General features: G+C 48.4%; 2 protein-coding genes across 2 annotated transcripts in view; both read right to left on the bottom strand.

The window, feature by feature from the left end:
- LOC147731320 (bestrophin-1-like) overlaps window positions 1-12,205 on the bottom strand; it is a 240,912-nt gene that overhangs the window by 206,649 nt on the left and 22,058 nt on the right. The gene's annotated exons all lie outside the window — the stretch shown is intronic.
- LOC147731321 (uncharacterized) lies at window positions 8,771-10,052 on the bottom strand. The gene is made up of 2 exons (XM_086954183.1): window positions 9,961-10,052; window positions 8,771-9,657 (listed from the first exon to the last, which is right to left on the bottom strand). The coding sequence occupies exons 1-2, from the start codon at window positions 10,040-10,042 to the stop codon at window positions 8,771-8,773; spliced, it is 969 nt and encodes a 322-aa protein (XP_086810309.1). The 5' UTR covers window positions 10,043-10,052.

Below are 12,205 nucleotides of genomic sequence, written 5' to 3'. Positions count from 1 at the left end.
AAGGAAGTGTACAAGAGGTGGGAGGATCGTCACAGAATAGAGAGTCGTCAGTATGTGGTGGGAGATAAGGTCTGGCTGTCTACCAGGAACATCAGGTTCAAGTTGCGCAGCGTGTTCCACCCCAGGTTTATCGGCCCCTATGCCATTGTGAAGCAAGTGAACCCTGTCACTTACAAGCTGAAACTGCCTGGTTCCTTACGCATTCACCCGGTGTTCCATGTGCAGCTGTTGAAACCTGCTCTTTCTTCACGCAGGGCGGCCCCTCCTCCAGTGTTGTGTGATGGGGGTATGGAATACGAGGTGAGAAGCATTAAGGACTCAAAGTGGAGCAGGGGTGTTCTTAAATACCTGGTTTCATGGAAAGGGTACACCGCGGAGGATGATTCCTGGGAGCCATGTGCGGACGTACATGCTCCGGCGGCGGTGCGCTCGTTCCATCGGAGGTTTCCCGCTAAGCCTGGCCCTAGGAGGCGCTAGGGGCGGGGACATACTGTCAGGATCTAACAAGGCGCCTACCTAAAGTCTATGGACTTCAAATCCCACAATGCCTATACAGGGGGCGGGGTCCTATAAAAGTCAGGTGGACCCATTGCTTCCTGTTAGTAATTTTGTATTCTATGGTGCTTGTGTGGCTATCCAGACTTTAGTATCCTGGCTTCTCTTGGGACTGTGTTTGAGAAGCGTTGCTTGAGTATTTTTGCTGACTACAGCGCGTGTGCTTTGGAACGCGCTGATTTCCGAGGATTCAGTGGTCTGTCAGTTTCGGCGGGGAAGGAGTTTCCCGTATCTTTGTTTTGGGACGCACGCTGTTTGATCTAGCCGCTCGTCAGCGGACTGGGAGTCTACTCTCAGAAGACGCGCGGCAAGGAAGAAGAAGCGCCTTGGGTGCAGTAAGTAATAACGCAGCGCGTGATGTTAAACGCGCTGCGGTGAATGTTAACGGAGACGCTCCTGAAAAGGAAACTGTGTGTCACAGAATTGACATTGATGAATTATTGCCTGTGAGTGATCTCGCCGGAGAGCGGAGTGCTGTGGGGAACCCTCCGCGCATTGCCGCTACGAAGTACGGCACTAGTGTCATAGGTGTTCATTTTACCCAAGCGGAAGATCGTGGGAAGGCCTACATCTTGCCGTATTGGGGAGAACTGTGATATTTGTTAGAAGACATTTGTGGATAATTGGAAGGAAGCGGAGGACAGTAGTAGGAGGCTACGTCTTGCCGTGTTCCTAAAAGAGAACCTTACTTTTATGGGCAACACTAAAATACTATTTGGAAGAGCATAACTTGTTTTGGTTTTGAATACACTTAATTTGGTGGAGGATACTCGTTTCTTTAAAGACTCTTTCTAACCAAGGAGGGGTAGGTGCTGTTTCTATACCATTATTATACACCGTCAAAAGCAAGAGGAGTGTTTCAGTACTAATTGTTGTTTACCATCCTTAGGAAACCTGTGCAGATAAACTCAACATTGTAAAGGGAGGAGGCTATTCACAACCAGGATATACAGGGAGGTGGAAGAGAGCATTGGTTCTAGAAAGGTGAACCCTTTTCAAATAGTACTAAAAGAAGCAGGGAGACAGGGATTTGAAATAACAGTACTAACCTGTGCATTGTTTTGTCTTCTTGTCTTTCAGCTATCCCTTCCCTGCAGACCCCTTCCTTTCCCTTCCTTGGTCTCCTGTTTTTTCCCTCGCCCTATCGCTCGAACCCACTGTGTTTTTTAAGCCAGTGTGTTGGTGAGATCGGGAGGTGGAGTTTTATGTGCATCAGCCGGATCCTGCAGTGTGGAGCCTGACAGATAGAGCGTGCCCTGCCTGAAAAAGACAGACCGGTAGTCAGAACCGTCTGCCCTGCGGTCAGGTTCCGAAGGATAGGTGTGGCCGATATCTTGCACCTATAACTGATGAAAATGGAGAGGCCCCCTGAGGGTCTTCCGTAAGAATTGACCTTAGCGGCCGGTTGAAAAAGTTCGTAGTAGCCCAGCAGGGGCGATGGGGATAGAGACCAGATCTCCTGAAAACAGATTATGTCGCTTTTGTTCAGGAATTCAACGGCTGATTTTGAAGCAAGGGTTGACTTTAGCCCGCTCGTGTTCCAAGATGTGATAGTTAGTTTGGAATCGGGCCAGTTGGTGTTCTTGTTAGGAAGAACGCTGTTGTTGGGCGAAGTTGATTGACGGCTCTGGGACTGAGTCTCCGTAGCGCATGTCGTTGACATGGGGGACAGGGCAATTACATTTTCAGCTTATCATACGTTGATTTTGATTGCATGCAATGTTTAGGAGATTGTCAGCTTTCGATGCTTCTGGAAGCCAGGCATGGGTTGTTCCCCGGGACCCCTTCAATACGCTGGTGAGCTGTTTCGCGGGGGCCTGTGGGAGAAAGACGTGGGGGTATTTTTGTTGAGTGGGAACCCACATTTCAATGCCCCAGTTTTCAAGTTGGTTGGCTTCCTTGAGGATTGCATTCCTAATGGATTCCTGAGACCACGTTGTAATGGTGGCCTCTGAGCCCCCTCTCCCTGGTATTGTGGAGAACTTGACTGATGTAAGGTCTGAGGAGGTGACCCCGGCCAGTGCTGGAATGCAGTTGAATAGGCGGAGGAGATTGCATCTGTTAAGGGTATCATGTGGGCCCCTATGCTCGTAGTGTGGATAAAAGACTAGATCAGCTCTCTTTTCCGGGCTCTGGTGATCCTGACTCCTGGCTGTTCCAGGTAAAGTAGCTGTCACCATCAGGGGTTGGAAGCGTGCTTCAAGTGGATAATTAGTCCCCCCCCCGATTGACTTGTCATTCCCGAGACTTGTGGCACTTGAGGCTAAAAGTGCCTCAGCGGCTGCGGATGAAAATCCCAACAGGCTTTAGTTGGGTCTTCTAATTGATGGGGCACACGGCGGTCTGTGGCGTTGCCCACTGTTGAGCTGTGAAGATCCGTGTTCTTGATTACTGCCATTCCCTGGGGTTGAGGTGGGCTATTCCGGTTTTCCATTATTGCTTTAGTGATCTTTTCAGGGTTATTTTGGTTCCCAGCGCTGTGGTCATTGGTACTTATTCCTGTAGATTTGTTTGGCAGTAATACGTTTGCTGTGGTTGTGGTGTGCGCTTCCGAGGCTCTTATGATCCCGGGTCTGCCCAGGGTTGATGACCCGGGCTGTTCGCTGGTGATCATTGAGCCAGCGGGGGACGTACTTTTATCGGTGTTTTTTATTTCGGGTTTTACCGGTGGGTTGAAAATGGGGAAGTAGGGGAGACCCCTTGGTTTATTGACTGGTAGACTGGGTGCCGCTAACCCTTCAAGCCCCGATCTTCTTTTCAGTAGACGTTGTTTTTTAGATTGTTTTTTACGTTTTTTTCTTTCCCTCCTTGACAGTGAGGTTTTCGTTGGAGGCTTAGAAAAGCTGTGAGTCGGGCCTGTGTGGGTGCTGTCGGAGCGATCGGATCGCGTGGTTGATACTTGCGTCAATGTGGTTTCAGTAAGTTCCAAGCCCGCTGTGAGCGAGCCGGGGCTAGTCCCTGGTGGAAGGCTGGCAGAACTTTTAGTAGCTTGGTCGGCACGAGGGGGTGTGTTTTTTCTCACAGGGCATGGGCCGGCTAGTGAGGCGGATCGTGAGGGGTCTTCGAGAATAGGTGGAGTTTGAAACTCTTTCATGGGCGTGGGCTGAGATGTTCCTTGTCTGATGCTGTGGCACTCTATGCTGTTCAGGATTGCTCCCATGATTTCGGGGAGGGACGAGAGTTTGTTGATTATTGGGCTGCAGGAGCAAGAAATCCGATTGCCCATTGTCCCCGCCAAGCCTTCGAGGGTGCATGTCCTGGAGCCCAGATCCGACAGTGATGCCAGAGTTTGCATTAGATCGATCTGCAGCTCCATTTTCTGCGACTGCCATAGCGTGGCCATGGCAATCGCGTCTTGTTTGGCATGGAGAGATGTCAGTGAGACCGAAATAGAATTTAAGGGGTCCGACAGAGTGAACACGGATGGTTCCTGGTCCTCCGGAGGGATTCTGAAGAAGTTTGAGGAATGACTTAAGCCCGTTGATTGGGCGAGTGATTCTTCAATTCGACTTTCTAAGGAGGCCAGGAATCGGTTGGATAGTTTGTGGGATAATGGGGGGCCTTCATTTTTTAAGCTCTTGTTTGAAGGTAGGGGGTTGTTCCGGCTAGTTGAAAGGGCCCCTGAGCATGCACTTGGGCTGAGTTGTAATAGAGCCTTCGATGTTAAGTCTGCAATGTAGCAGTTGTCAGTGTATTCAGATGGTGAGAACGGAACACTGCCATTGACTTGGGATTGGACTTCTAGCTTAGTCGCGTTGTTTAGAGTTGTGATATTTGTAGAGTCTGAGCTGAAGAATGGTAAGGATGAAATTCCTGGAGCTGCAGAGAAGGTGCTCAATGAGAGAAGAGAGCTATCATGAGTCGTGACGGCAACCTCCTGGGAGAGGATGAGCAGCTGATGTGTCTTATGAAATGACTCATGGATTGTCTCGAGTGTGATGGGAGATTCGGGTGAGGGTGGAGAGGGTTTCTCTGGGGTTGAGTTTTTAATGTAGGCAAGTCCGGGGGAGCAGTAGTTGTCAGCCTGGACATCAGCTTTTAAGACTGTATCCTGCTGAGATGATTGGGTAGAGGGGAAGCCCTTTTGGACAGGGGTTTTAACAAAAAAGTCGCTAATCCGAGGTTGCGATTGCGGCGATAGGCCGCCTGTGTTTGAGATTTTGTCTTGGGGTGGTGACGACTCCTACTGAACCCCGCTGGGGGAGACGGAGCGGAGGGTACCCTTCCTCCGTGGGAGTCTTCTGATTTGCTTGGGGTTTTCCATGGCGGGCCCCTAAGGTGTTAATCACCGGTTTAGCAGGGGGGCGTACAGTCCTCCTAACCTGTCAGGAGTGGTGAGTGCACAAAGGTGGAGGAAGAGAGCCAGGAAGAGGAAGAGAGCCAGAGAACAGGGACCAGGGCCGGGCATCTCACCTGTTAACTGGTGGCCACCCTCGACCCCCTTCGGGCTTGGCGACTTGGCGACTTGGTAGCGGCTTGGTAGCGGCTTGGTGGCGGTGTGGCGGCTCCTCTTAACACCAGATCTTGCCCTTCCGGTTCGTCCTGCAGGTTTATCCAGTGGGTGATTAGGCTTGAAGCTTTGCTCCTTTGGGCTGCTGGGCTGCTGGAGGGCGGGAAATGGGTAGCAGAATGAGTGATGGAGCGCCGGGGAGGGTTTGGACGGCAGCGTAATGGCGGGTGTTAGAAGGGTGGTCTGATGGAGTGGCTCACCTCGCCTCAGCTCAGCTGCCTGAACCCACGCGCCTGAAATCCATAATCACCTCTAAATCCTTCAATAGTTATTGGGGCCAGAAAGTTGAATAATAACATGTCATCCATTAGATACATGTGAGTATCTCTCTATTAATGTCCTTCTCTCATTTCTTCCGCAGCCACAGTAAAGTTTTCATGATAGACAGGTGTAGTCAGATCTCCTTAAGCAAACACCGTGCAAGCAGTAGGGTTTAGAGAATTTTTCAGTGGGTTCAGTGTTTTGCTGAGAGTCTGGCAGGATTTCATTGTTGTAGTCACACTAGAACTTGACAATTATGGAGACCCACACAATTCTGGGTGAAACAGGTCATAATTTTACTTCAAGTTTGAAGACTTGCTGCCTACAGATTGATAGCAGGCCAATAGGTGGTAGCAGCCACGGTCAGTGCAGGTAACAGCGGTGGGGCCACGTGGGACGGGGGATTTCGAGGAACGATGTCGAGGGAAGATTAATTATTTATTTAATTTTCCCACTGCATCGTCCCCCGAAATATCCCCCACCTGTCCCAACCACCACACCGATGTTACCTGCACGGACCTCAGCTGGGTGGTAGCCATGTTAATGTTAGGGAACCCTGATCCACTGGCCTCAAAAGCATGTCCCCGTCTTTGTGGTACTTAAAAACAGGAGTCTGGCTTTCATCTGTCACTGAATGTGCCCGGGGCAATCTGCAACCATTTGACATCACAAACATTCTTCTGTAGTTTGAACTGTATTTAGGTGTTGTAGGCATACATGTTATAGTAAATCTTGGAAATGGTGTGTATTTGGGCCAACCAAGGTTATATACATGCAGAAGAGGGTCATTGATATGGCTGATCCCAGCTGGATTCTTCATAGATATTGGTCTCTGAGGATATAAAGCGGGCTGGTTTTTATCTGGTAAGTGGGGCCATTTTAGTGCAGCTCTGTGAATGTTCACAGAGTCCTTTACATGTTGTAGGAGAATATACTGGTTAACTGTATCAAAGGCCAGGGACCTGATGTTTCAGAATATATCCGCAGGGCCGGCTTTAGTGCTGGTGGAGCCTGGTGCGACAATGTTTGTTGGCCCCCCCAATGACCACCTTCACCACGGACTCCCTCACTGCCACCCTTTAACAGTGCCCCTCAAGCCTCTATCACCACTCTCTCTCAGATGCATTGGATTAGATAGCGCCATTCATACCAGTGTACGGTGTCAGAACACATAAGATTGAGGACTAGAAGGTGTAGGAGTAACATATCATTGATACTGGTAGACAGTACATTTTAAGAGCATATAGTCTGGAGAAGCACAAACTCTGAATTTAAAAGGTAACACCATGGTTGGGGTTCTCTCTAATAAGAAGAATTGATTTCCACCCAAACTAACCCTTTTTGCAACATTAGGATAATGAAAGACTGGGAAAAATGATAACACTATAATCTGTATCTTGCAGTTTGGATGCAGCTCTTTGATGACCGTAAATAGCTCACTGTTCCATATTAGGATTTTAACTTATAAACTGGCAGTAACAAAAGGATCTCTCTGACAAAAACATTAACCCAATGACCTATTTACATTATATGCACTTTGTGATCTGAATGATTACTGCAGGCATATTAACCCTCTGTGCTACCTTACAATGAGTCAAAATTTCTATTAAACATAACTCCAATCTCTCTCCAGGAAGAAAATTAGGGCCAGATGCATCAACCAAAATTGCGAGCGCAACTGGTGCGAATTACCAATTGCGATCGCAAAGGAAAGAAACGGCATGCATGAAGAGAAATCGCTAGAAAAAGCGAAATCGCAAACGCAAAATTGCGAAATCGCAATATAATCGCAGAATCAAAGCCAAACCCCATTTGCGACTCGCAAGTAGCGAGAAACCAAGAAATTGCGATTAATATAGCGAAATCGCAATATCCAAATAGCGATTTCGCTATAAAATCGCTTTTTCCCATGCATGTAATATCGCAAATTGCGATTCTGTCATTATTCGCTATTTTGCAAGAGCAGTTTACAGGGAATCACAATCAGGTGGTAAAAAAAAAAAAAATTCCCACTCACCTGCCTGACATCAGAGGTGTATTTAAACACTCCCATGAGGCCCCAGTGGCCTTCCACAATGGCAGGACTCTACATATTTGCGAGGTGGAGAAGGATACTTGCAGCAGGCCAGGCCAGAAGGAGAATCCAGGATAGAATCTTCCGTCTGCGCATCACATTGTTAGGACAGACAGCTGAGCAAATTTATGATAAGTACAGGATGAATGCTGCTATGATACTGGACTTAATAGATGAATTGGACCCACTATTGCAGCGCCAAACACATAGGAGCCAGGCTATACCTACTCATGTCCAGGTGCTATGTAGCCTCCACCTCCTTGCCTCAGGTAGCTTCCAGGACATAGTGGCAGAAGCAGGAGGGGTATCACAGAGCTCCCTTTCGCGGTTCTTCAAATCCTTCCTGGCCGCCATGATGACTGTCATCAACAACCACATCTCCTTCCCCACAACCCCACAGGAATTGAGCCAAACAAAACAGGACTTCTACCAAGTAGCAAGGTTCCCACACGTGATTGGATGCATTGATTGCACCCACGTAGCCATATGTCCCCCTGCCGTGAATGAGTATATATTCCGCAACCGTAAAGCATATCACTCAATCAATGTTCAAGCAGTGTGCAATGCGGAAAACATCATCACCGACCTTGTCGCACAATACCCAGGAAGCACTCACGATTCATACATCTTCCGCCATAGCGGCTTGCACACACGTCTGCTCAGGGGAGATTTTGGCAATGGACACCTGCTAGGTAAGTGCAATACTATACACATCGCTGACTTAGTCATGGCAATGCATAAGTGACTCTGACATCTTGCCTCTTACTCTGTAGGTGACAGTGCATACGCGGTGAGGCATTACATCTTGACTCCCTACCTGAACCCAGCCAGTCCACAACAACAGAGGTACAATGCAGCCCACATCAGGACACGTAACGTTATAGAACGGACATTTGGATTGCTCAAGAGTCGCTTTCGCATCCTGCATAAAACTGGAGGAGCTATGTTGTACCAACCGGAAACCTGCTGCAGGATAATTGCTGCATGTGCAATGTTGCACAACATAGCAACAAGGAGAGGCATCCCCATCGAGGAATCTGACACAGAGGGCAACCAGCCCCCAGCACAACCACGCCGTGCACATATTGCCAGTTCAGCGGAGGGACAGAGGAAACGTGCAGACATCACCCAGCATTATTTCTAAGGTATGTAACAATGACACACAACACTCATTTGCATTTCAAGGTTAACTATTTATTATCACGGCTGGCGGTATGGGGTGTCAATACAACCTGAAATGCTGTCCATTAGCACATTAACCCCATGCACCAATGGACAGTGGAGACACACTAAGGACTTGTCATGCAGTCACTAAGAATGTCTTGAACACGGTTACGTCACCATGAGGTCTAACACCCCTCCAATTTGTTTTACCGTCTCCTCCCTCTCACACCCAAATGTCTTTCTCCTGCTTCAGCATCTGCATTCGTAGATGCTGCGGGAGGTGCCTGCCTACGGCTACTGCTCCTCCTGACAGTGTTGAGTGGCGCACTGATGCTGCTCAGGCTGGAAGCCTCACTACCCTCTTCCCCTGTAACGTCGCCCTGAACACTAGTGCTAGCCTGCATCATTTCCACAGCTGTAGTAATTTGCCCCAGTGCCTTGGACACATCCCCACAACAATGGGCCATGTCAATCTGCATTCCCACAGACCGACGTGACAGGTGTGACACGCTAGTGCTTATCTTGGTGTTTGACTTGGTATAAGCCTCCATGCATGCGAGAAACTGCCGATGCCTCTTCCTCTGTGAATTGTGTCCCTCGTGCATCACACGTGCAACCTCCAGGAGGGCGTTGTTGGATTCCCTGTGAGCCTCCACTATGGCAGTTGTGAGCTCCCTCACACTGTCAGCCATTGCAGTGATGTTACTGTTCATTTTCGTCATCTGCAGGTCGATTGCTCCCATGTGCCTAGCTTGCACGCGCTGAACCCGCACCATCTGCGACTCCACGCCACCCCACTGATTGTGACTTCCTGCTTCCTGGGACAAAGTAGGGCTCCTTGGTCTGCGTCGTGATCCTGACCGGACATGTGCCTGCGGTGTTGGTGTGTGACTGGCCCTTTCACGGCTTGTAGTAGGTGTGCTAGATGTATGCTGTTCTACCTCCATTGGCTGTAGTGGTGCAACTGTGGCCCTGCGTCTTGCTGGTGCCTTTCCTTTGGATGGTGGTGACACAGGTTTTGATGCCGCAGTCTCTTGATTGGGCTGTGTGCTCTCTTCAACATCACTGTCATCAGTGTTACCTTCAGCTGCATCTGTGATGTGAAACAGTGCTATGTTATATACATGTGTTTCAATAGTTCTGCAACCTTAATAAAATGACACTTTTCTGTTATGACTGTCTCTCATCTATCACTGTACTGCTTATTATTAGCATTTGGGCTTACTGTGTTGGATTCCAACTGGCACATGGGTACTACTGACTACAAGTCCCATGATGCATTGGGCTCCCTATGTTAAATGTGTGCAGGACTATTTTAGCTGTAATTTTTGCAGGTGAAATCACATTTGGGCACTATCAGTATGTGCTTTGTGCTGTTGATAGTCATGCATCTTACCTTGTGTGCTACAGGCTGCCCCAGATGTGTCCAGGATTGTCACTCCTACGACTGCTTCAGGATCAATAGTGCCCTCAATCATGTCCTCCTGGGGTGTGTTGTCTGGGACTGTTGGGCCTCCTCCTCCAGTCACCTTCGCCTCCTTCAGCCTTTCAGCAACCTTCTCCTTTGCACGACTGTGCAGGTCGTACCAGCGCTTCTTCAGGTCATCAATGCTGCGGTGTGTGACCCCCACAGCATTCACCTTGTCCCTGATCCTGGTCCAGATCCTCCTCTTGTCTGCCTCTGGCACTTTAAGGGAGAGCTTGCCAAATAACTTTTCGTGGTTGTTTGCAACCTCTTCAATGACGATGTCAAGTTCACCCTCACTGAATTTTATTTTGCGCTTCCTGGCCACTGCTTCCTCCTCTGTGGCTGTTTGGGACATGGCTGTCTCCACCAGTTAGCAACCTGCTGTTTGTTTGCTTCTGCTCTCACTCCCTGCACTCAGCTTCTGCCTCAGAGTTCAACTGTGCACAGGTGGCAGCATGGGCTGATTGACTTCCTGGTTGTGATGTCATCAGCCTGCTCCCAATGCGACTCTGTAGTTTTTCACGCTCCCGCTTTTAGCGAACTCGCTAATTGCGATATCGCAATTAGCGATTACGCAAATTGCGGGATCGCAAAATGCGCGATTGGAATTATTTTACTATTGCGATTACTTTACATGGAATCGCTAAAGTATTTAGCGATTTTTAGCGATTCCTTGTTTTTTCGCAATCCACATCATGCATTGGCTATAGCGAGTCCTTATTTGCGATTCCTTAATAATCGCAATTAAGGATTCGCTATTTGTTTGCATGATGCATCTGGCCCAAAATCCCTTGAGTTATCTTGACATTTTTATTGCCTGAAAATTGCTGGAGGCAAGGAACCAGCAGCAGGTGCTTTTAAAACTAGAATATAATTACAAAGAGTGCCCCCACCATAAGCCAGCGCCCGGTGCAGTGGCACCAGTCGCTCTCTCCTACAGCCGGCCCTGTATATACGAATTAATACAAATGAAGTACATTTTTTGTAAAATTGAAGTGTGGTAGAAGCAAATATTTGAATACGATCAAAATACATCAATACACTAGGTGATGACATTTGCACACATTATCATTTGTGTGAAATCAACCGTATTTCAGTGCAAATGTAATAGTCATTTCAATTGAAAATGTGTCGTCTGCAATGGCAGTGCTCTACCACAACATGCATACTCCACACTGCACCACTCCACTCTATGCCTTCCAACCTGTGCCACGACCCTCACCTCTATGACAATCTACTTCACTCTATGACAAGCCACTTCACTCTACCGCTCTCCACCCTAAGACACTCAGTGACACAACACATAACTCGACTTCACGCCATTCTAATGTATTCCACTCCATGACACAACACGCCACTCCTCAGTCCAATGTACTCCACTCCAATCTACGCCACTCCACTCCAATGTACCTCAATCTACCCCACTCCACTTCACTACAATCTACTGCAATCTACCCCACTACAATCTACCCTACTCCACTTCAATCTATTACACCCCTATTTGCCCCACTCCAATATATCCCACTTGAATCTACCACACTTCAATGTACCCCACTCTACCCCAATCTACCCCACTCCACTCCAATCTACCCCACTCTGCTCTACCCCAATCTACTCCACTCCACTCCAATCTACCCCATCCCCTCAAATCTACTCCACTCTGCTCCAATCTAACCCACTCCACCCCACTCTAATCTACCCCACTCTAATCTACCACATACCACTCAAATCTACCCCACTCCAGTCCAGTCTAACCCACTCCACCCCACTCCGATCTACCCCACTCCACCCCAAACTACCGTACTCCAATATACTCCACTTCAAATTACTCTTATCTACTCCCACTCCATTCCATTCTACCCTACTAAAATCCACCCATTTAACCCTACTCCACTCCACTCCAATCCACCCCACTCCAATCTATCCCAATATATCCCACTACACTCTACCCCAATATATCCCACTCCACTCTCCCCAATCTTCCCTGCCCCTATCTACCCCATTCAAATATACCCCACTCTAATCTACCCCAATCTACTCCAGTCCACCTCACTCCAACCCAGTCTACCCCAATTCAATCTACCCCACTTCAGTCTATCATGCTAATCTACCCTACTCTCCCACTCCAGTCAAGACAGGTCCAATCTACTCCACTCCAATCTAGTTGACTTCA

Source organism: Lissotriton vulgaris, chromosome 2_1, assembly GCF_964263255.1.
Source record: "Lissotriton vulgaris chromosome 2_1, aLisVul1.2, whole genome shotgun sequence".
Lineage (NCBI taxonomy): Eukaryota > Metazoa > Chordata > Amphibia > Caudata > Salamandridae > Lissotriton > Lissotriton vulgaris.
This window is presented reverse-complemented; position numbering and strand designations above follow the sequence as displayed.

Excerpts from the sequence above, each read along its gene's own strand:
- LOC147731321 (XM_086954183.1), bottom strand. The coding sequence starts at position 10,042 with ATGATTGAGGGCACTATTGATCCTGAAGCAGTCGTAGGAGTGACAATC. Across the intron at positions 9,658-9,960 it reads GGCAGCCTGTAGCACACAAG|ATGCAGCTGAAGGTAACACT; the intron begins GTAAGATGCATG and ends TTCACATCACAG.